At 41.2% G+C, this 23,490-nt stretch overlaps 1 protein-coding gene across 3 annotated transcripts in view; it reads right to left on the minus strand.

Annotated features, from left to right (window-relative positions):
* The window catches only part of LOC139061540 (gastrula zinc finger protein XlCGF57.1-like), a 41,208-nt gene extending 19,869 nt beyond the window's left edge, over positions 1–21,339 (minus strand). Inside the window, exons 1-5 of one of the 3 annotated variants that reach the window (XM_070554688.1) lie at positions 20,087–21,339; positions 18,531–18,740; positions 17,327–17,450; positions 16,664–16,722; positions 6,549–6,691 (exon numbers count right to left, since the gene is read on the minus strand). In XM_070554688.1, the coding sequence (XP_070410789.1) occupies positions 6,683–6,691; positions 16,664–16,722; positions 17,327–17,450; positions 18,531–18,740; positions 20,087–20,740 (1,056 nt within the window). In that variant the 5' untranslated portion in view covers positions 20,741–21,339 and the 3' untranslated portion in view covers positions 6,549–6,682. Of the gene's footprint in view, positions 1–6,457; positions 6,692–16,663; positions 16,723–17,326; positions 17,451–18,530; positions 18,741–20,086 lie in introns of those variants that run through there. The other 2 variants (XM_070554686.1, XM_070554687.1) reach the window with 2 other exon arrangements.
* Between the last annotated feature and the right edge of the window lie 2,151 nt (positions 21,340–23,490).

Below are 23,490 nucleotides of genomic sequence, written 5' to 3' on the forward strand. Positions count from 1 at the left end.
TGAATGGAATTACTGAAATATTTTCAACCTTTTGATGATATTCTAATTTACTGGCCAGCACCTGTAGATCGTTGGAAAGCTGCTTTTATGTACTTTTAGGAACCGTTGGAAGTTTTTGAATCTGATCAGCCATTCAATAGTTATAAAACGGAGCATTTTGGATGACAAACAGCACGTCTCTGAATCTGTGTTGTGATTCGTTGCGCTCAAGACGGAATCCCGGTGACTACCGTAATGTATTGTATATGCACGAAAAGCCCCATTTTTAATCTTTTCAGCACTTTTTGAATTTTAGTGATATCTTGAACGGTTTAGGAATTATGGTAACGAGAAGTATGTCCAATCCCGTCTGCGGCCACAGGTTGGTAATAAGAATATTGTGGCATTAACAGAGGGGTGCCGGCGGTCAGGTCTAGGAGGCCCCCCAACACAAGGGGGCCCCAGGTGACCGCCTACCTATGCCTAATGGTAAAACCGCCTCTGTCCGTGGTGACAGTGCAGCTGCTCAGTCGCTCGGTGAGCTCCAGCACCACCCGCCTCCCTTGCTCCCTTTGTGCCGGGGCGTCTCGCGTCATCTTGCCCAGGTAGGGAAAAATCCCCCAGACATAAGAGGCCACATCGCACACCACCCACAGCTTGATGCCATATTTTGCCGGCTTTGAGGGCATATACTACTTGGAAGTTGCAGCGACCTATGAATCCGACGAGCTGTTCATCCACACATACATCTTCACCGGGGTTGTAGGCAAGAGGGAGCCAGCCCACCCGGAAGTCCCACACCTCCCAGAGGGGAGCGAGCTTGTACTGCTGCACCAACCGGCGTGCTGCCCTCAAGCGGTCATCAAACTGTTGCCGTCAGCAAATGGAACCTTCGCAGGCTCATTGTGGCTCTGAAAATCGGCCTCTCTGTTTCCTCCCAGAGGCTTTTAGTAAATTCCCCCAGGAACGGAGCACCCCCAGCGGGGACGAGCAGCCCAAGAAATGCGTGGAGTTCCACGTCGTCAACATCTGTCCAGTTGTCATACTTTCTCCTCCCCTCTATATTATTAGTGTGTTTAATTATTATATCAAGGATTGTTCTTGTTAAAAAAATAAATCGAAGCCGTCTAGGAAGCGGGTGATCCCTCGACGAAGGAAGTGTGAGGCCGACAGAGAATCCTGATGTCAGGTGTTGATCTGCGTTGAAACTTCTTCTCATGCTTGTGGCAGAAAGAAATTAATCCGGATCCGAGTCTCATATGTACTTTTAGTGAATTGGTGCGCCTGTGTAAACTGACCCCAACTCCATGTAAACAAACTCAGCTCTGCAGGAATTTGTTTTGCAAAACAAATGTATGCCTTTGAAGTTTTTCAGCCTTCATCTTAATTTTCATCCATGCAAATGCTTTGTGCTTGTTGAAAAAACAGTTTGCAAAAGTAAAATTGTGAGTAACTGAAATTTTGCAGAAAATCCTTTGGTTTTTATATGTAGCATGCCTTTGATGAATATTCATGATTTCAACAGTGTGCATGAGAACCTCGCCCCCCCCCCCCACACACACACACACACACACACTCCCCTTGCCACACCTGCACAACTACTCTAAATAATGATCACAGATCTGTCTTTTGAAGATTTGTAAAGTGCTTTGATCCCTGCATGCAAGCATGCCTGCACAAGCATACAGAGTGACACATGTCAAAATGCCATTTTGAGAATGAGCAGATTTTCTACTTTCAGTAAAGGCTTATTTTTTAAGGCACACTGTAAAAACACAATTACCAAAAATTCAGAACACACACATGCAAACTATTGTATGGAATCTCTAAATAACACACAAACCATTTTTTTGCAAAATATGTGTTATAATGGAGTCAGAAGTAAAGAAATACAGCAGAATCATTTAATTCAAATGCAGTGTCAGTCATTGCCCTGCTATATATGGAGAAAATACGCCATCTATTGGAAAACGGTAAAAACTAACCATCGAATGAATGAATGAATGAATGGTCTGAGAACACAGACAAAATAATATTTTTTAAAAATTATGCTAATATTTATGCTTATCATAAAAATATGATTTACATGGAAGTCAATGGCGCAAAAAAAAGCAGAAAGATGCTTAACGCTACTAAAAAATTATGCGTTATAATAAAGGAAGTTGAAGATTTTTTCTAACTATTTTTAGTAATTCCTTCAAAAATACACATCCTCCCCAAAAATAGATCAATTGCATTAACATAGCCAAAGTTATACACAAAAATACACGAGTCAGCACAAACAAATGCTTTAATGTTGGGTAAGGGTTAAATCATTTTCTTGAACCAGTTTGAGCTAAAATGACCCTTTACTGGGTGAATGACCCACACCGCCTTGTGTGGCCAAAATAGGGCTTGGGATTATGTTGTCATCAGTGACGCAGCTGCCATGTTGGCGACTTTCAAGTCCTTAACTGTTACTCCAGACACCAGCATGCTCACTGTCAGTCTTGCAACTTCATTTATTCTATTATTCATTGGATCGGTTATATTACGTAACCACGGTAAATTGTTGCTGTGTTGTGGGGCGTAACGTGATCCCCAGGGAAAAAGGTGGAAAACAAGCTAACTTTTCACAGAGACCAAGTATCTATAACAGAGTCTCGTCGGCCCGCTTGGATCACAACTGTAAAGCAACCAAACATCACCTTCTGGAGTATTTTCATTTTTTTAAGTTACAGATGGTGTATGTTTTTTACTCATCGTGTCTTTCCTTCAACAGCAACATGCACACACAACACACACACACACTGGTAGGCTAATGACGGCGCACTGACACAACACAATTCCTCCTGCAACACTTCTTCTATAGGATGACAATTTTGATCGTTTTACTAGGAAAACAAGCAAAAGAAACGTTTACGTCTCACCCGCACGTTTACATCCGCTCACACCACAAACATGTAGGCCGAACACGTCTGTTATGCAGAGCTACAGTGGCAACACGTTGTTGTTGGTGCTCTAGTCTTGGGTCTTTCATATGGATCCAAACCCTTAATAATGCTAATACTGGTCCCTGGCTTTCCTCTTTAACATATGCCTGTATATTCCCCACATCCGTTTAGGGATTTTAACATGTTAACGCTTCCTTTCTCCAAAATCTGCTTCTTCTCTGCAGCACACGGTTTGTTTACACTCGTAAGGTCATCAACATGTCTTCCACATCCCAGAATGCAACAAATAATCACGTGTGATCCCGAGCCTTGTAACGAATTTGCAACTTCGGACTGCCAGTCCAGTCTGTTGGACTTAGAAAAAAGTTGAGCTGACATACTTGGTGCAGCAGTCTGCTTCCAGCAAGTTTCCTTCATGTTATAGATCATGACCACAGCTGATTTGTTTGATTTACTTGTGAATCGCTACTGTCGATATTAATGAAGGCTGGGGAGACATTTCAACAGTTAGATTAAGGTGTTAAAAAAACAATCACACAGCGAGGAGCTAAGTTGTGCTTAGGGGTTCTACTAAAGGGACACTAGGAACGCTAAAAGCAAGCCATAACTGCCTAGTCTCCCCTTAAAACATTTAGTTAATTTAGTATTTTCTAAGTTTTTTTAGTTTTGCACAGTCCGTGTAAAAATGGTTCAGGATAGATTCCTCTGCATGTAGTACTAAAAACACGACAAAGGAATCTTGTTTCCTATGCTGTGATGTTTGAGTTACTGAGCTTTAAATCCAGCGGCGCTACGGTAGCAACAAAGAGAGCTGCAGGCACAATTTAGGAGCAGCACTTCATGATAAAAGGAGACAAAGATTCCTTACTGAGAAAATAAAACAGACATGGTGGCCATGATGAGACTTGTTTTACTGAAGCTACACACACTCTGAACCTTCAGATCAGCAGGTCTTGCATTTGCATGTGGGTGTTTTTATGCTTTAGATGTAGAAAGTTTCTCTTGAATGGTTCCTGCTCTGGTTAGAAGTCAGCTCGTCTCCTTCAGGAAAATTCTCACCGGCTCTCTGAACTGCAGGGAAGATACTGGCCGACCACAATGACCCCACACAGCCCCACTTCTAATACTAAAAGTAATCCTTTAAAAAAACATTTAAATTAAGAAACAACTAAACACTGTTGCTTTTTGTGAGAGAAGCTTCAGGCAGGGGCGTAACACAACATCCTACACTGTTGGCACTCACTAGCGTCTCCCCCACATTACTCTTTACTATGATCGTTCAGATCTTCACTTAACTGTAAATGCCTCATGAAAAAAGGACAAAATCATCAGTTTGTCTGCAGATGGAAAATAAGCTGTTCACTACAATAATTATAGCATTTTGAGTCAAATATATTATAAGTAATGTTAGGTGAAGTACTAGTTATGCTTGATAATTACTTACTAACTGCAGAGGCTCTTCCAAAATCGCTTCAGTCTATAGACATTAAACACATTTCTGATGTCAACACTCCAGAAATATAAACTCAGTGGTTTCTGAACAAAACATGTTTTAAATGGCTTCAACTTCTTCAATAATAGAACTAGTGAACTCAGCAAGCAAGTTTACGATGTAGAACGCTTCATGAAAAGAATATGTGAACATATGTGTAATCAGCAGTTTGTGCTTTCCCTTCATGCATTAAGGACAGAGCTGCAGCCTGCTGGGGGAGATAAACAAGGCCGGCCGAGTGAGAGAGAGAGAGAGAGAGAGAGAGAGAGAGAGAGAGAGAGAGTGTGTGTGTGTGTGTGTGTGTGTGTGTGTGTGTGTGTGTGTGTGTGTGTGTGTTGGCCAATATGTGTTTCACGCACCCGGCTGGCTCCTCATCAACTTATTTTTCCAAATTTGGTCTCAACTGCACTTTTTTCTGCTCCAAATCTCCTAATTATTGGATGAAAGAACAAAGTCAGAGACAAAAATGTGTGTAAGTGCACTGCCTGGACAAAAAAAAGTCTCCACCAAAAAAAAAAAACCCAATAAAATTAAACAAAGGTCACTCTAGTAGTTTGTTGCCTTGAACTTTTGATTACGACATATCCGATGTGGCGTTGTTTCGATAAGCTTCTGCAGACGTCACAAGATTTATTTCCATCCAGTGTTGCATTAATGTGTCACTAAAACCTTGTATTGATGATGGTAGAGCTGCACAAAGCCTTCTCCAGCACATCCCAATGATGTGGCTAAGGTCTGGACTCTGTGGTGGCCAATACATATGTAAAAATGATGCGTCATGCTCCCTGAACCACTTTCTCACTACTGGAGCCCATCGAATCCTGGCGTTGTCATTTTGGAATATGCCCGTGCCGTCAGGGAAGATGGAATAACCTGGCCATTCAGTATAATCAGGTAGTCAGCTGACCTCATTCTTGGAGCACATCCTGTTGAAGAACATAGACCTGAACAACTGCAGCAACCCCAGATCATAGCACTGCCCCCACAGGCTTGTACAGTAGGCACTCGGCATGATGCCTCTCTTCTTACCCTGATGCACCATCACTCTGGAACAGGGTCTATCTGGACTCATCAGTCTTTAATTACCTGTTTTCTGTAAAGTGACCTTGGGTGTCCTGAAAGGCGCTTTGAAATAAAATGTATTATTATTATTATTATTATTATTATTATTATTATTTAATAATGCTGTGGCGGAGCACACCTGAGGCCGATCACCAGGAGAAGAGTCTGATTGCCCTGAGACCTGGGACGAGCACTAGGAGTGTGTAGGTCAGACCAGGAGAGCCTAATACAGAGTTGAACCTGCAAGCTGTGTGGTCTGAGTGGTGTGGGTGAACCCAGTGTAGCTGGTGTATTGCTACAAATGCAATCTGCAATCTCCTTAGATGTTTTCTCTGACTGATGCATGCCGATGATCTGACCCTTCTCAAACAGACTAACATCTTTTCCACGACCACCAGATGTGTCTTTCCACATGGTTGTTTAAGAAATGAGAAGAAACTCATTGCACCAGTTGGGGTTAAATAACATGTTGTCAGCTGAAAGATAATCACCCATGCAGTACTTATCCAATAGGAAGCCCCAACCTATTTGCTTAGTTAAATCCAGGTGGCAACTTATTTTGGACAGGCAGTCCATATATATATATATATATATATATATATATGAAACTGCAAAATATCACACATTTTAAAAGCTCACTGTACCTCCAACTATACTCAAATCCCATTATATGCAATTTAAATAAATATGAAATGAGCTGAAACTGTTACGTGTGGACTAAAACCAAAAAGGGGACCAATCTTTTTTTCACAGCTCTGTTTTTGTTCAGGAACATAGAAAAATGTTCTTTTTACTGAACAGTTTGAAGACTTTTTATCCTGCAGCTTTAGTTTGCCGTCATGCTCCACTGATAAGAGCACCGGTCTTCCTATAGGAGGAACCTGGCCTGATCTAAATTCCTCATGGAATGAAGTAGAAAACTGTCTTGTTATTTAGCTCTTCTACAAACTAAATAGATTCTCTTTTTACATTTTCCGTTTCAGATTATCACCTTTCCCGCAGACAGAGCAGCAATAGGGTCTCTCTCCAGTGTGCAGCCTCTCGTGGTACCTCAGGCTGTGGGGGTCCCTCAGAGACTTCCCACAGAAGCTGCAGAGAAATCCCCCTTTGGTGTGGGAGAACATGTGTCGCTGGAGATCAAGCTTCTGGGTGAAAGCCTGGCTGCACTCGAGGCAGGGAAACGGCCTCTCTCCTCTGTGAAGTCTCAAATGGTACTCTAGGTTCCCTGAGGCGGACAGACAGACCAAGACCAAACATGTTAGGGTGGAGGGGGAGGCGACAAAGAGAGGAGGACTCAAATGATTATGTATCAGTCCAATAATGTGAGAAAATTTGCCTTTAAACAAAAAAAATTATGCTGCCAGTTTGACGGATGGCAGGCTGCAGTAATTGATCACAGCTGGAAGTTTTTTCTCAGATGAATTTTTCTTCTACGGCAAAAATTAACTCATCAATGCAACAGCAACGGGTTTACAGACAGAAACACAAACTTTAACGTGACAGGTTTTTGTTTCAGATGACTATTTATTTATTTTATCATATTAGTTAAGAATTTGATGGATTTAAATGTCCACACTTTTGTCAGTAATAGGATTATTATTACACACATATGCTCAAAATAATCATATTTCAAAAGCCTTTCATTCCTTGAATCAAAGCCTGTCACCCGCTGCCTTTCATGACACGTTTTCCACTCAGGTCATCTTATGGTGAAACGTGATGAAATGAAACCAATTGGGTCAAACTTTGAAAATGATTTTAGCAGTTTCCCAACATCTCATACAATGGGTTTGACACACGACCTGCAAGACATGGTTTACTGTTCAGATTGGATTAAAACGCTAAATGGTTTTTTTTTTTTTACTAGTGAAGATAGCAGTTTAGATCACATGACCTGTCTTAATGTATTAGGTGAATGTGTGTATTTATATATATGAATAAAACTAATTTTTAAATGTATTTCAACACAACTTAATATATATGGAGCTGAGCTATGATGACTTCTCCTCTACCTCCTCCACATAAAGTGACTGTCTTCCTTCAGTTTTGGGTCTTTTTCTTAAAATCAGATGAGTTGCTCCACACACCCGTGAAAATTAATAAAATCTTTATTTTCTGATACAAATGCACTAAGTAACAAGCTTTATGATCAATGAAAACAGTCAAAGTTAAACTTGTGTTTAGCTCTTTTTTTAAGCGTGTGCTATAGAATCACATCACAAAGAGGAAGAAAAGACAGTAAAACTGACAGCATTTGTTCTTTTCCTCAGTGACAACAAAATCATTAACAGTGTTTCTGCAGGAAATGAAGACTCCAGTGTCCGTATGTACGAATAAAGAGCTGTCAAAGAAGGGCGCTAAACACACACCACCCCCTTTAGGGGAGGTAACAATAAGAGAGAACAGATGTGAACTAAACACCAGACAGAGCCTCACAGAGGAGAGCAGCTGCCCTAAGCACAGTCTCCTCACTGCCACAAGCTCTTAAAGCTGCGTGCCACAGCAACATTCTGCAGGATGGAAGAATGTCGGACCAGAATGCATTGCTTCAAACCATCATGTATCATGTCAAGTCAGCGCTGCGTGGCGGTACATCAAGTCAACATCATTAAATGTCTGAGTCAGTCACTAAAGCAGGTGTCCTCGGGTAAGGAAACAAGGAGCGAACAAAGGAATAAGAAAACAAACAAATGAAACCATTAAGAATTTTAGATCAGTCTCTTTAAACAGTGACATTAGGCTTTAAGTCCAAAAAGTAAAGTACCGTCAGGTATTAGTTACAATCTACACTGAATGTTTTGCATTTTTAACAATAAACAACACATTTTATTTAAATTTAAAAACAAGTGAAAAACAGCAAAAAGGATTCAACTATGGGTTGGAAGTAAGTTCCTTTTAAATGTATGTGGCTCTCAGTGATGCCAGTAACGCGTTACAAAGTAGCACGTTACTCTAATATAGTCATTTCTTGGTAATGACTAATCTACCGCGTTACTATTTCCACATTAGTTAACAAATTAAAGTTACTTGTTCAAGCCATTGTGAGTTATTTTGTCCTTTACTCTGAATTTTTTCTGCTTAAGAAAATCCTGAGCAACGGAAAACTAACACGGCAGGGGCAGAGCCAAGATCAGCCATGCATAATGCATTTACCCAATCAACGCGGACTTTCCACGTACATGGGAAGCAGTATACTGCTTTACCAAACAATAGAACGGTCTCGAATGCGACAGTTCACGGGATGTTTTTGTTCTCACCTACCAAGCAGCGCCAGCTAGGGACGTACTACAGTGTGAGCAACAATGGCGGGAGGAGAGAGAGGTGCATTTTCTAGCTGGAAATATATCGTCACTATTTTGAGTTTGGATTAGTTAAATATTAAGGTTCGTTGTACACTTTGCAGGGTTTCCCCCAGAAAATGAGTTAAGCCTGGCGGGTTCGGCCGTCGGGGGGGGGGACGCGCGCTGTGTCCTGCAGCGCTCCTCTATGAGAGCGGGGATGGGGGGGTTACACACATTCCGCTGCTGTTTCTCACCAGTATCAGCTGATGGAGGGCTCTAGTTTCGCTGCGCCGTTCGTGTCAGCGGACACAATAGGGTCTGGGAGGGGGGCGGGGCATGACGCTTAGCCTGGCGGGTGGACAAGCAAAGCCTGGCGGCCTGCCAGGCTTATAAAGCACTGGGGGAAACCCTGCTCTGTGCTGGCTCTGTGTATTTATTTTTTTTATGAATACTATTTATTTTAAGTGAGGTCAAGAAAGACTATTTTTTAATCTTATTTTTATACAAACATGCATTATGTCAGGCATCAGGTTTTAAGTTCAACTTAAAATGTAAGAAGATACTTTGTTGACATTACTGTTAAAAAACACTTGCAATAAAGTGAGTGTTGGCAAAACCAGTTGTAGTTTTTATGTTGAGGCAGTGGAGAGTGTTTTTGGTAAATGCTAAACGTAACAAATAAAGTAACTCGTAATCTAACTTAGTTACTTTTTAAATGAATGAATCAGTAAAGTAACTAAGTCACTTTTGGAAGGAGTAATCAGTAGTCAGTAATCAGATTACGATTTCAAGGTAACTGTGGCAACACTGGTGGCTCTTTATAAGGGATGTTGCGTTTGCAACACCAAAGTAAAGATAAGCTAAAAAGATCCCTGACTAATCTATCTCTGAGCAAATGCGACATCAGTCACCTGAAGTAAACCACCGCAGGACAGCAAGCAAGTTTATTTCACCTGAGTTCATAGAATCATAGTGTTCTTCCCTGGGTTGCCATGGCAACACCATCCCCTGGTGACCTGACTCAAATCTGCCAGTGGTACAGGCATGTTTTGTTAATCTTGTTTATGAGTGAGATAATAACAAACCTTGTAATAATAACATGAAAAGTAGAGTCAGGAGGTCAGCAAACGTCTGCACCAAAATAGAAAATATCTTCAGTGTTGTTTTATTTTGAAAAGCTTTAAGATTTTTTGCTCAAATCTCTTTAATGTGTCGCCAAAGTTGCTGCATCCCAACAAACATTCGGACGTTTAATCAACGGTGAAACAACGTCGGTCCCATCATAGTTGAAAAATAGTTCCAAAATGAAAGTTGAACCGACGTCTTTTCTGGACGTGAATTACACGTAACAATTAAACATGTAACTACAAATTTGAGTGGATTTTTAGGAAATGTTATGTTAACTTTTTTTTTTTATTTGGACCATCCTCATTTTTGACCGTGGACACCACGTCTCCGCCGGACCAATGTTTTGTAGGGTCCTACCGCGACTATTTTTGACCGTGGACACGGCGTTGCCATTGGACCAATATTTGCTGGAATGCTATGTTGAACTATACTTAAGTAATTGTCAAAATAATAATTATACAAATAACTGTAGGCACATACAAATGTATCTGAATGGATTTCTGAGACATGCTCTGTTAATTAATTTATTTTTTTTACAAATTCGGGCCGTCCTACCGCGACCATTTTTGGACGTGGACACCACGTCGGCGTCAGACCAATGTTTGTTGGGATGTTCCTATAGAGAGGAAAACTGACTATCTACTTGATGACAGGAAGATAATATGAAAGGAGAGGTATTTATAAGGGGAGCGACCGTCTAGACCATCATCCTTTTAATCAAAGGGGCGATGCATCCAAATTATTCATTAAGTTGTTTTCCTCCTAATAAAGTATCATAGCAGCAAATCACATCAGAAATAGAAAAAAAAAGTGTCTTTTGAGATTGCAGAGATCAGTCAAGGTTATCAGCTCTTTAGTTATATACACACAATAACAATCTCACAGCTGCTTTGGCTCATAAAACTAATTAAAGTCATGAATGTCACAAAAACACGTAGACGCTCCTGAAGCAGATATGTTTACTTATATAAGAAAACATTGGTAAATTTCTAGCTGACTGTGACTTTTACACAAGTAATCTTATTCTGAGTTCATGGCAATAATATACATGATAATATTGACATTTTACTGAGTCTAACATTTTATGAATGCTTTTGAAGCTACCAACTGTCCTCTAGCATTATTTTCCATTTTTAAATAAAATAAATATTAACTAAAAGTACTTTTGGCTGTCAGTGATGAATCATCCAACATCAAATTAGCATAATTTTCTAAGTGTGTGTGTGTGTGTGTGTGTGTGTGTGTGTGTGTGTGTGTGTGCGTGCGTGCGTGTGTGTGTGCGTGCGTGTGTGTATGCGTGCATAAATTCTCATAATTTAATTTAACAAACACTGAGTCATGATAAGATGTGCATCAACGATTGCTCAATGTTTGGAGTCAACCAAATTCAAGATGGCAGCCAAAGCAAGTCAATTATAGGGAGCCTAAGTCTCCTCCCTTTCCAGTCGGCACATGGGTCCCTAGAAAAACAAACAAAAAAAAAATGAACGCAAGTCAATGGGGTTAAAAAGCTATTTTCTAATCCGCTTTGCCTTACTTTGTTTAAACAAGGCGTTGCACATGAAAAGAAGCTATCCCATTGTAATGTGCATTTAGCAGAGGTGGAAAGTAATGAATTACATTTACTCATGTTACTGTAATTGAGTAGCTTTTTTTGTATATTTATACTTTTGAAGTCGTTTTTAAAATCTGTACTTCATCACTTTACATTTTACTTTTACTTAAGTTTTAAAAAAAGAATTGTAATTCGCTACATTTTAAATCATATCCGTTACTGAGTAAAAATAAATTATAGGCTTAATAAATTAAAAACATTGCGTGTAGCAGGAACAGAAAGAGACACCAGCATGAGCGCTGCGTCTAAACCGTGGAGGGCATGGGTGTACACTTTTGCTCAAAGACATCATAGTCCCTGTGATTCACTCGCTGTTTACCTCCTCTCTCCCTCCTCTCCTGTGGGTTGGAACCTGCACCTTTGCGCACCGGTGTGACGTCATCAGAATTCTGCTCGGCTCTGTAGCCGGACTCGGTTCCATGTTTGAAATGTGTTTCCCCAACCACTCTGCACGGAAGTGGCAAAATAACGTTTAGCGCTCCTAACAAGTGGATTCTCAGCACTTTGCTCATAAAACAGAAGACCAGCAGGCATATGTGAGGTAAAACATCCTGATACTGTTCAGGTGTAAACATTGTGCTCCATCCCTGTGTTTGAACTCAGAAGTTGCTCCTTGATGCCACAGATTTATGATGATTTAGCTTGTTTCTTTATTTTACTCCAGAATAAGAGATTAAATTATTACAAAAGTAGTTCAATGTAGTTTAATTAGTCATTCAGAAGATTTTAACATGCTGCAGTGTGTACGTGTGTGTGTGTGTGAGTGTGTGTGTGTGTGTGTGTGTGTGTGAGTGTGTGTGTGTGTGTGTGTGTGTGAGAGAGTGTGTGTGTGTGTGTGTGTGTGTGTGTGTGTGTGTGTGTGTGTGTGTGTGTGTGTGTGTGTGTGTGTGTGTGTGTGTGTGTGTTACACATATAGGACTGCATGAGGCAGCATGGTTTCATGAAATCCATGCATCTTATATCTTGGCTGAAGTAATGGCTCAGGAAAATAACTTCTATTTCATAAATAATGACATCTCTGCAGTGTTCATGATAATATTCTATGTTTTACCTCCCAGACCAAAGATAGGTACAATATATCATGATACAAGCCTTTTAAAACATGTTAAAGTGTTACAAGAGGAGATAAATGCATGAATTAAGTTCATGTTTGGAGACCAACCTTCACAGTTTGGAGGCTCACGCTGGTGAGGAGACACCATTAGTTCTAGTAACACCTGGGCTCCCAAGGTGTATTCTGACAGGATGGACGTTACGGGACCCTTAAGGATTCCAGTTGGATGATTGGAGGATTATTTAGGAGGATTGGAATGAACAAACTGATTTCAGTGGTGAAGGTTTAACTGAGTGAGTGAACCCACTACCAAGGATGAACTCTGCTAACTTTAAAAATCAGCTGCTCTAAATAAGCATGAAGGTCAGAGAGGAGCTCTACATGGACATGGATAAAGGAACTGTAATGTAGAGGTAAAGTAGGGCAGGGCCAACGTTAACAGCTGTCATACAGTCCATCTGAAATGTTTGGCTTTCACTTAGCTTGTTATGTGACAGGTTAGAGCACAGTCTCATGTTAGAGTTTTTCATGAAATCATTGAGATACCTCACATACTGATGGCATCTAAAAATTAACTTTTTTTTCAAAATAAAGAATAATTTTAATCACAATTGAAACGTACAATCCTAGAAAAATCTCATCCAATCAATGTGCATGTCCTGTTCTCACGGATTAGATAGAAATCCTTCCATCAAAGTCTGTGTGTGTGTGTGTGTGTGTGTGTGTGTGTGTGTGTGTGTGTGTGTGTGTGTGTGTGTGTGTGTACGTGTGTGCGCGCACACATGAGCGTGTTGTGAACTGGTGTTGTGGTTTTGCACTGATGATGACAAAAATGTATTTAAGTAACTTACTTTGAGTACATTTTATATACGATACTTTTTACTTTTACTTGAGTAAAAATTTAGGCAAGTACTTTTACTTGTACGTGAGTAAAAAATGATCAAAGTATTGGTACTCGTACTTAAGTAGGAAATTTTAGTACTCTTTCCACCTCTGGCATTTAGTCCAACAATATTTATGGACTCCTGGGAGTGAGTAGGATCTGTTTAACGTGAGGAAATATGGGTTTTCTGTGCCAAAGGTTTCATTTGACTCGGCTGGGTCAAAGCTGGGTCACGCAGAACTTTAACCCACTTTTGCCGACATAAAGTCTGCAAGAGTCTGCTGCAAACCATAACATCTGAACACCTGCAGTGCCAGAAGATGCGTTCTCATGGAAGATAGTCATAACATAACAAAGTCTTAAACTTCCTCTGTTTATTAATGCTAAATAATAATTTTACCATTGTACTCATTATAAATGTATTTTAATCAAATGAATGATTATTATGCTTTGGGTAATCATAATAACTAATGAATCAATGCTTAATTAAGTAATGTTTTGAGGATGTTTGGTAACGACCTTCACACACACAAACACTAACTCAAACACTCACACACACACAAACTTTCACAGTAAACTACAAAACACATTTGCTCTGACGCACAAGTTTTGCTTTGAGAAGAGAAAGGCTTTTGGTAAGTTTTCAGTTCATGATTCAGTTCGGGGTTTGACAACGAAAGAGAGAGGACGTGTGAACAACCGCTAACGGGGGAACGGAGCCCACCGGCTCCCCACCCCCCACCCCCACGCTGTTCCTGCCAAGCCAGACAGGAATAGCTGAATTGCAACCGCTAATGCAGACTCGTCCAGAGTCTTTGATTTTCGGAGTAATTTAAACTTAAGAAAGCGCATCTGCAAACGCTTCATCATCACGTGTACCGAGGGCATCTCTGGACCGGATCGGCGCACACCTTCGTCTCCTCTGCCAGCCAAGGTGTGTCCTGGATGAAACATCCTCCTGGGACGTTCCGGATCTGAACGAGGGTCCTCGTACGGTGAGGCAGAACACAATAGATAGCGTTTGATGCATCTTTTCCAACAAAACCTTTATTCAACCCATCACTTTTCACTCAGACACCTGTTTCTTCCTGAAGCAAAATCAGACGCACACATGCCTTCATCTCACCTCATTATTAAATTTCACACATTCAACACAAGGTCTATTTGAGCAAGTTTAAAATATCAACTGTTTAAGATTGTTCAACAAAGTTGCCAATGTTGATTGTTGTTTCCTATGCTTGCAATTTCAAAATCATTAGTTTAATTTGAAGAATTAAAACTTTTAATTTTCAAACTTGTCTCTTCATTGAACTGAAACACAGACCCACGGATATTATCGACAGTTTATCGATGAAAACAACCTTTGAGTCTTCTTAAAACTATAAAATTTGGTTATTAATTTATTAAAATTTATATCTCAAATTAATATGTAGAATGGTTCCTCTTTCATAAAAGAGCATAAACTATTACACTACATCTGCATCCAAGTCACAGCCATCTACTTCTGGTCCATGGGTCCCCTACAGTCAAAACAATGATTTAGAGTCTATGGAGCAATAAAACTTGTTTTCTGATCCAGTGTGATATGTGCCATGGATTTCAAATTTAAAGGGGCATTATGGAAGTTTGACAGCCAAAACATGTATAGAAATAATACATTTCTTCTTCATATATTCTCCAGCAATGCCCTGGTCCTGTAGAATGAGCCCTGGCATTTTTACTGTGATTGCCTGTTTTTCTGCAAAATCACAGAAAAAGAGAGATGCTCGGGTCGAGCAGGCTGCTTCATGCGCGTTCACGCTCAGGCATCGCCCGTAGCATTTGCTATCAGTAGCTTTAGCAGCAGAGAGAGAGGCAGTGCCAACTCAGTGACTTTGTCGCTGTTCCAAACACCTAGTGACAAAGCTAGCTACATTTCTGAGGACCCTTAGCTACTTTCTGTAGAACTTTTGTCTAGATATGTCCTGCAAATTAGCAACAAAATAGCCACTTTCGCTCCGAACCGTTCTTTGAAAGTTGTTTCAGCTGTCATCAAGGATATAAAAGTTACTGATACAAAGACGTCACTGGCGCTTTAGCTCACCTAGTAAAATGTTGGACTCTCGTGCAGAAGACCTGGGTTCAATTCTAGATGTGAACACAGTTTATTTAGAGTTTCTTATTTACATTAATGGTATATTTTTTTACAGTAAGATGCCCACATTTTTATTTGAGACTCGCCGAATGGCATTGAATTCACAGATAAAAAAGATGTGGGTTCAACTTTCATTTTGGAACAATTTTTCAAGCAATGGAAGGGAATCATCTGCGCATGCAGGACTGACCCATCTTAAACCTTTGTCGGCTGTGCTGAAGAGAAAGGTACATAACCAGATTATTTAATTAATTAGCTGCGCGTTCTCCTGTCCTCTGTCCTCCGGGACACACACACACACACACACACACACACACACACACACACACACACACACACGGGACTGTCTCAGCTGTTATTTTTGTTAAGGAGTGTGCACGTACAGCATGCACGCCTCGTGCATGAACCCACTATTGAAGCTGCCATTACGCTTTTGGCCTGAGGGGGCAATCGCGAGCATAAAAATTCAAAACTCCGTAAAGTCCCTTTAATGTCAGTGAATTTTAAAGACACATTTTTATTCATTTAAATGGAAGTATAACAGATATGATTCAGGGCGTAAGGCACAGCAGGTCAGAAAATTTGTTTCAGAGCCCCATTCATTCACTTCCACTCATTTTTGTTCAGGGCACCCATGAGCTGACCTCAAGGGGAGGAGACTGGCTCCATATGGAATGAAGAGAATGAGCTTCAGCTGGACAGCTGCGTTTATAATGAGACGACATCTTTGTCAGGAGGGATACAACCCATCCTCTTCAACAGTAATGCATGTGACATTGGTCTATGAACAGTCAGATGTGGAAACATCCATGTTTACCATTTGAGAATACCCTTAATTTTTTTTGTGCCTCTGGACATAATGACAATAAAGACTATTACCGTAATTTCCGGACTATAGAGCACACCTCAATATAAGCCGCACCGGGCTAAAAGCCGCAGATATCTACTGAATTGAAAACATAGTTTAACTGAACATAACTGAACAAACAAAGCGGAAAAGTTATTGATTCGTTTATTCATCGTCCTCCTGCGCACTGAAACCATTGAAGTCATCTTCTTCAGTGTCGGACTTGAACAGCCTCAGAAGAGCTTAGTCACATACCTTTTCTGTGGCGATGTTAGTGTCGCTCTCCGTGTTGCTGTCATCATCCCGGGGTGAAGCTGGGAAAACACGCAGCGCCGTTTTACTGTGAAAAAATCATCCTGGGTGCTTTCCGTAGCACTCCTTTAACCATTCCTTCATTAGACTTTCTAGCATACATCCTTTCTGGTTGACTAAAGCCGCACCTCATTATAAGCCGCATGGTTCAAAGCGTGGGAAAAAGTAGCGGCTTATAGTCCGGAAAATACGATATATTCTATTTAAAGAGCCTTGATGCTGTTATGTGAACTGCATTTAGATTTAGTCCTATTGTTGAGGATGAATTAAAAAAAAACAATCACATAGGTTTGGATAACAATTAAAACTCTTATAAAATCTGAACCATTAATTTAACCTAGCTCATTTTTACATATTTTAACATTTGTTATTTATTTTGTTTGTCGTGGTTATTATGATTGCTTGTTGGCACCTATGAAATATGTCTCATGCATATACAGATTTAAGAGTTTTCCTTTGAACTGATTTAATGTCCAGATTATTTTACAGGTCAAACATGGCGGCCTTAAACAAGATAAACTGTCAGACAAATGTCTAGCTCCATCAGAATGATCACAGCTGACTGCTGATCGGATTGCTGCAGCTGCAGGATCACACCTTACATACCTTTCTGTCTGAAACACTTCCCACATTGCTGACAGATGTGAGGCTTTTCTCCCGTGTGGAGCTTCATGTGGTTCCTCAGGGAATTCGAATTGGCCAGCAACTTGGAGCAGACTGAACACTGCACCTGGGAGACCAAACAAAAAACAAGTTGCAGCAAGCATCTCTGATGACTTTAAAGGGGCCATATCAAAGAAAAGCCACTTTTAGGAGCTTTTGATCATGTGATATTGCTATTTCCTCATGAAACCCATTTTTGCCTACATTCATGTATTTTCCTGTCTCATGTGCAAGTTAAGACCTGCAAACATGAGGATGGAAACTGAGTGTGTCATCCTCCCCATGAATCTAGTCTCAGATCTGAAACCTGTCTCCCCTGGAAGTAGACCACTAATGCCCAGATTTTCAGAGTTGCGAGTATAGAGCGATTCATTTCATGCCGTGGTTGAGAATGTTTTAGTCTGAAAGTCATTAAAAAATCTGCACCAGTACCAGAGTGGATATTCTGACAAATTATCTCTGTGTTGGGGACAAAACGCCGCTGTGAAAACCATGTGTCCTGTCCATAAAGACACACCTAATGGCCAGCAAATTTACTTACATTTTAGTTTCATTGATTGTTATCTGCAAAATACTTGTTGTGTCTCCAAAGATCTTTGAATTTGGTCATTTCAAAGCAGTATTTTATTTGACACTCCGACTCACTTCATATGGACTCACATTGGCTAAACAAACAAAGAAAAAACAGTGGAAAAAGAGTGGAAAACATAATACTGGCAAGTGTAGCTAAAGATAGAAGAAAAAAGTTACTGCCGGGATCAGGAGGCGCGCCTGCGCTAAACCATATGCCAGCCTGTCACTCTAACCGCTGGTCCACTGAGTCTGTTACAAAACATGTCGTCTAACACATATCCTGAGCTGGCCATTACATGCATCTTTGTAGACAGGACGAATGGAACGAGACCAGAACAGGTTCAGGGGGAGAAGAAATGCCAGATGACGCAAATGGGTTACATTCTGCTGCATGTAGGAAAAATCGTAACATCAGTCAAATGCAGCCGAGACAGGAAAATGCATGAATGAAGTCAAAAAAGGGTTTAGGGGTATTTATCATGAGGAAATGACAATAGAAGATGGTGAAAAGCTCCAAAAAGTGGATTTTCCATAATATGGCCCCTTTAATAAAGCTGGTATGATTTGAAATGACCTTTGGAGACTGTGTGTAGCTCATCTTGCTGCAGTGGAGGCGGCGATGAACGCGCAGGGAAGGACGTCGTGCATAAGACTTGCCACAGTTCTCACAGGTGTAAGGCTTCTCTCCGGTGTGCAGGACCATGTGCTCCTGCAGGTCCCGCCTCAGACAGTAGGTTTTCTCACAGTTGGGACAGGAAAATGGACGCTCACCGCGGTGACTCATCTGGAAGCAAATCCTCTATTATTTTAAGTAATATGGATCAGCCCCACTGCTGTGAGTGTTGATTCTTCTTTGGTTTCCTGCTGGGGCTTTTTAACAAGGGAGAGGTCAATCTTTTCAGTACACCAGTGCTCTGGTTCTGAGTCTGGTTTGTGTTAAAATCTTTCCTTTCATTTCAGTAACAAGCAACACTGGCCTAGAGGGCTGTCAAATAAGATGATGGAAGATCTGAGTAATAAAATCCACATTTTCATCATTTTTTAAGAATCCTGACTATAAAGGACTTTTCACTCAGGATTTCTCACATGGAAATCCACGTTATAGATCTTTTTAATGTTGAAAATCTAATGACGTTTGACCAGAAATTATTAAAATAAAAGAAGTTAAAAATGACATTTAAAACAATAATGAATCACATAATATTAAAATAAATCTGGCAATTATCTGTAACTGAAGTGGAAATGTGTCGTCTTCTACAATGCCAGAACTATTTCTAAGGTTCTCTAGGGAGGTTTAGGCCTTGATACTGGGAGCGACCTGGGAGGGGGAATTGGAATTAAGATTCCAAGTAGGTAAGGTGTTTGGGAAAATGCTAAATCCGTAATCTGTCAATAATCTGGGGCATCACAACCTAACCCTTACATAAGAGTGAATTTATCATCAGACCATTTCTAAAAGTTTAAACCGGTCTCTTCACGTTGCGTCTAAAGAACTGATACCTTTACAAAGATAATGGGCAGTTTTTCTCCTGTCTCCTTTATTAACTGTGCTAATCACAGGAATCTGGTTAACGTTCTGACATTTTGGGCCTCATCATACTTTCTGGTAAGTGCAGATTATTAATGGAGCATCTAGTCTAGCATGACAGAAAACCTGATGTCTTATTTATGTCTACACTATAGCATGAGGATATCACCTGAGCAGCGGCTTGTCTGATTTCTGACTACTGAACTCTGCTCTTTGTTCATTTGTTTCATGCTTCTCCTTTATGTTGTTCTTTGAAAATAGCAAATAAAAATATTTTTAAACTCTTGGGGAAAGAAAAGAAATGACATCTCTGAGATTTTACAGCATTCCAGTTAATACATCAGCCTTCAGCTTGATCTCGTAACATCTCTGTGTCATCACTTCAAAGACATTACCTGAGCCACTGAAAAAATACAAAAGTTTGGAAGCTGGGGCTTTTTTTTTTTTTTTTTTGGATTAAATCAATTTTCCAAACCCATATGGGGCCCAAGTTGTTTGACATGACTCTGACCAGAACATCCATGTTAAAGTTAAATGAGAGGAGAGAAAATCAATATAAAAATACATGTTTTACTAATCCACAGAACCACCACTCCCTGTACCTGATGGGCTTTGAAGCTTTCTGCTGAGGTGTAGTGTTTCCCACAGGCCTGGCAGGTGAATGGTTTCTCATGAGTGTGGCTAAACTGATGTTTCTTCAAGTGACCAATCTGGAAGAACTTTTTACCACAGCTGGAACAGCTGTACCGCCTCTCTCGGACCTCCGGTTGCAACTCAGAGACCTTCTCAGCAGGACAAGCTGTGACAACGGACTCAGGGTGTGATGGAGAGACATCTAGGCCTTCAGCTGAGTCTTTGCTCTGCTCTTCATTCTGTTTGGGTGAGTCAGATCCAGCAGGGGGGTGTCGAGTTCTGCTGGACAGACTGTGAACTCGTCGGGGTTTAGCAGCTAGACGAGAGCTGCAGCGGACAGAAAGAGATGCGGGGAGTGAGTCGTCTGTGTCTTTGTCTGAAGGGACAGCGTTTGAGTGTCCAACATCTGCTGTGTCTGAAGGAATGTCTTGCTGGATGTCACACTCAGGACTCTGGTTGGATTGGATGATTTTAATTCTCCTCTTCCTCCCAAGTGTGATTGGGTGGCTCCTCCTCAAGCAGCTGTGTTCCTCCTCCTCATCCTGACTTTTCAACTCTTTCTTCTTTGGTCCTTCTTTTGTCTTTTTGGTTATTACAGCCTCGGCCTCTTTAATTTCATCCATGCTTTCCGCTGTCCAATAAAAACATAAAAACTCTCTAGGTTATGATGAAATAAAACACATATTTCCACCTCCTAAAACTCAAAACGTTTTTTTAAATGCATTTCTTGTGTGTAGGATTTGGAAATCGCCTCTTTACCTTCCTGATCATGAATTTGGTGTGCCACAGGGTTCTATCCTTGGTCCTTAGTCATGTCTTTGTAACCAGAAATTAAACGGTCTGTTTTAGTCAACCTCACCTCCAGCGGCCTGAGCTCCATCCATTCATAACGTAACCCACAATGCATCACTGGCCACAATGACACAACGAATGAGAAGAAAGTGTCCTTGGAAACAGAACTGGCACTACGCCAGACCTGGGCATTTTACGGCCCGCGGGCCACATCCGGCCCTTTGGTTGACTTTGACCGGCCCGCGTAAGGTTAATTGGAAATTACAAAATAAATGTATTTTCTCATTTTACCTCATGCATGGGCTAAGGCTGCATTGCTTTTATTTTGAAGTTGTATTTTACGTGCACAATGACGCAATACGTATAGCAACAAGTGCCCGCGGTTGACATGGTGATTGTAGCCTGAGAAATGTCCGCTCATGCAAAAAAAAAAAAAAAAAAAGATGCCGAATGCAGGATTTTCAACAAAAATTGGACTGCTAAGTATTTTTTTACTGAAGTCGGAGGTAAAACCGTGTGTTTGGTTTGCGGGGAGGAGATTGCCGTGTTTAAGGACTACAATTTGAGTCGGCATTATGACAAGAAACACTCGGAAAAATACAAGAACTTGTCTGATGCTGAGAGGGCACGGACATCCGAAGCTTTGCTAGCAAAGTTGCAAAAGCAGCAAGGCTGTTTTACTAAGCTTCACACATCCAGGGATGCAGCAACCAGGACCAGCTCTGTGATATCCCACAAAATAGCTAAAAACAGAGAACCGTGACCAGGAGGATCGAGGACATTGCGGGGAACCTGGAGCTTCAGCTGCAACGTGAAGTGGCAAGTTTTGACTTTTTCTCATTAGACGGGAGCTGTGATGTCCGCGATACAGCCCAGCTGCTCGTATTTGTCCGGGGGATAACGGAGCTCACAGAGGAGCGGGCAGCAATGCGGTCGATGAGAGGGACAACGACAGGGAGTGATCTTTTTACAGAGGTAAATGCGTGCACGGACACTCTGGGATTGAAATGGGAGAGACTGTCACAGCCGGGCGTACACTGTGCGACTTTTTCACTTTTTTGAGCCGATTTTCCAGTCGTGCGAGAAGCCACGACATCGGGGCGAGTTTTGCGCCGAGCGGTCGTGTAGTGTACAGGGGGTTACGAGAGGCGATTAACACCACGTGACCAGCCGCCGATCAGCAGTCGTGAGGTCGCACTCTGGTGTGTTTAATATTTCGCTCGTCCCTCGTGAGGGTATCGCACTGTTGAAGCGGCGCTGCGAGCAGCTGCGACCCAAAAAGTATCAGAACCACTCACGGCGCATGCGCGCGCAATCCTGCATCAACGCTTGTCGCTCGCTATTTCCCTAATAACACACGCTGTTCGTTTTTGTTTCTACACGTTTTTTACTCACAAAGATTGTCAAGAAAGCGTGTTTGTCGTGTTCGTGTCAAATTAAACTGATCACAAAACACAGATTCACTTTCTTTATTTCGTTTTCCTCATCCAACCCCCATAAATCCCTGTGTGTCCTCCAGCAGCACTCCCGAAGGACAACAGGCAAAACAAGACAAAAAACTCTGACGTGTTGAGTAAAAACTGCTATTTTTAGCACATTTTTAGGGCCGACGTGTTGCTACCAGACGTACAGTGTGAGCAGTCAGGTCGCATCCGAGAACTGGGTCGTACAGTGTGAGCACATGACTCGTGAGATCTGCTCTGCGGGGAAGTCGTACAGTTTGAGCTGAAGCTGAACGCTGCGAGTGAAAAAGTCGCACAGTGTACGCCCGGCTTTACAGGGAAAAATGTCGGACTTTTGAAACGCATGCAAGATAAAGTGACAGAAATCGATGCAGATCAAAAATAGGTGTTTTTGCATTGAATTATACACCAACATGTGTTGTGCAAGTCAGTGCTAAAAATCAACCGTGTTACTGATGTTGTTACTAAAATAATAAACTTCATCAGGGCGCGGGCGATGAATCACAGACAGTTTGTGGCTCTTGTGGAGGACTCCACACAGCTGTCAGATGGCTCAGCCTGGGGAAAGTGCTGAAGAGGGTTTGGGACTCGAAAGCAGAGATTCAGGATCTCTGCTGGATTTCTACTCTTCTCTTAAGGAGGACTTTCCAAACCTGAAGAGACATGCTCAGAAGATGTTGGTTCTCTTCAGCTCTACCTACATTTGTGAACAAACATTTTCAATGATGAAGTTTACAAAATCCAGGTATAGATCCTCTCTCACTGATGATCATTTGTCAGCTGTGCTTCGCTTCTCCACCTCAGACATTCAACCTGACTTTGATGCACTCGTTAAAGCCCAGCAGAGACTAGATTTCTCTCACTGAATAAGAAAAAAATTGCTTAAAAACACAAAATAAGGTGTTTGGACCACAAATGTAGGCAACTAGCAGTGAACTGGGACACTTTTTTTAAACCTCTTTCTCAAGATCACAGTTCAGTGATTTTATTTTACAGACAATACTGTGTGTCTGTAGAATGCTAAGAACCTCTTTCCAACAATATTTGAAACTCAGAATGTGTTTTGGAGTGAATGTGACTGAAACTGTTAACTAATAGAAGTCACAAATGTTTAACAA

The sequence above is a fragment of the Nothobranchius furzeri genome, chromosome 9, assembly GCF_043380555.1.
Source record: "Nothobranchius furzeri strain GRZ-AD chromosome 9, NfurGRZ-RIMD1, whole genome shotgun sequence".
NCBI classification, from domain to species: domain Eukaryota; kingdom Metazoa; phylum Chordata; class Actinopteri; order Cyprinodontiformes; family Nothobranchiidae; genus Nothobranchius; species Nothobranchius furzeri.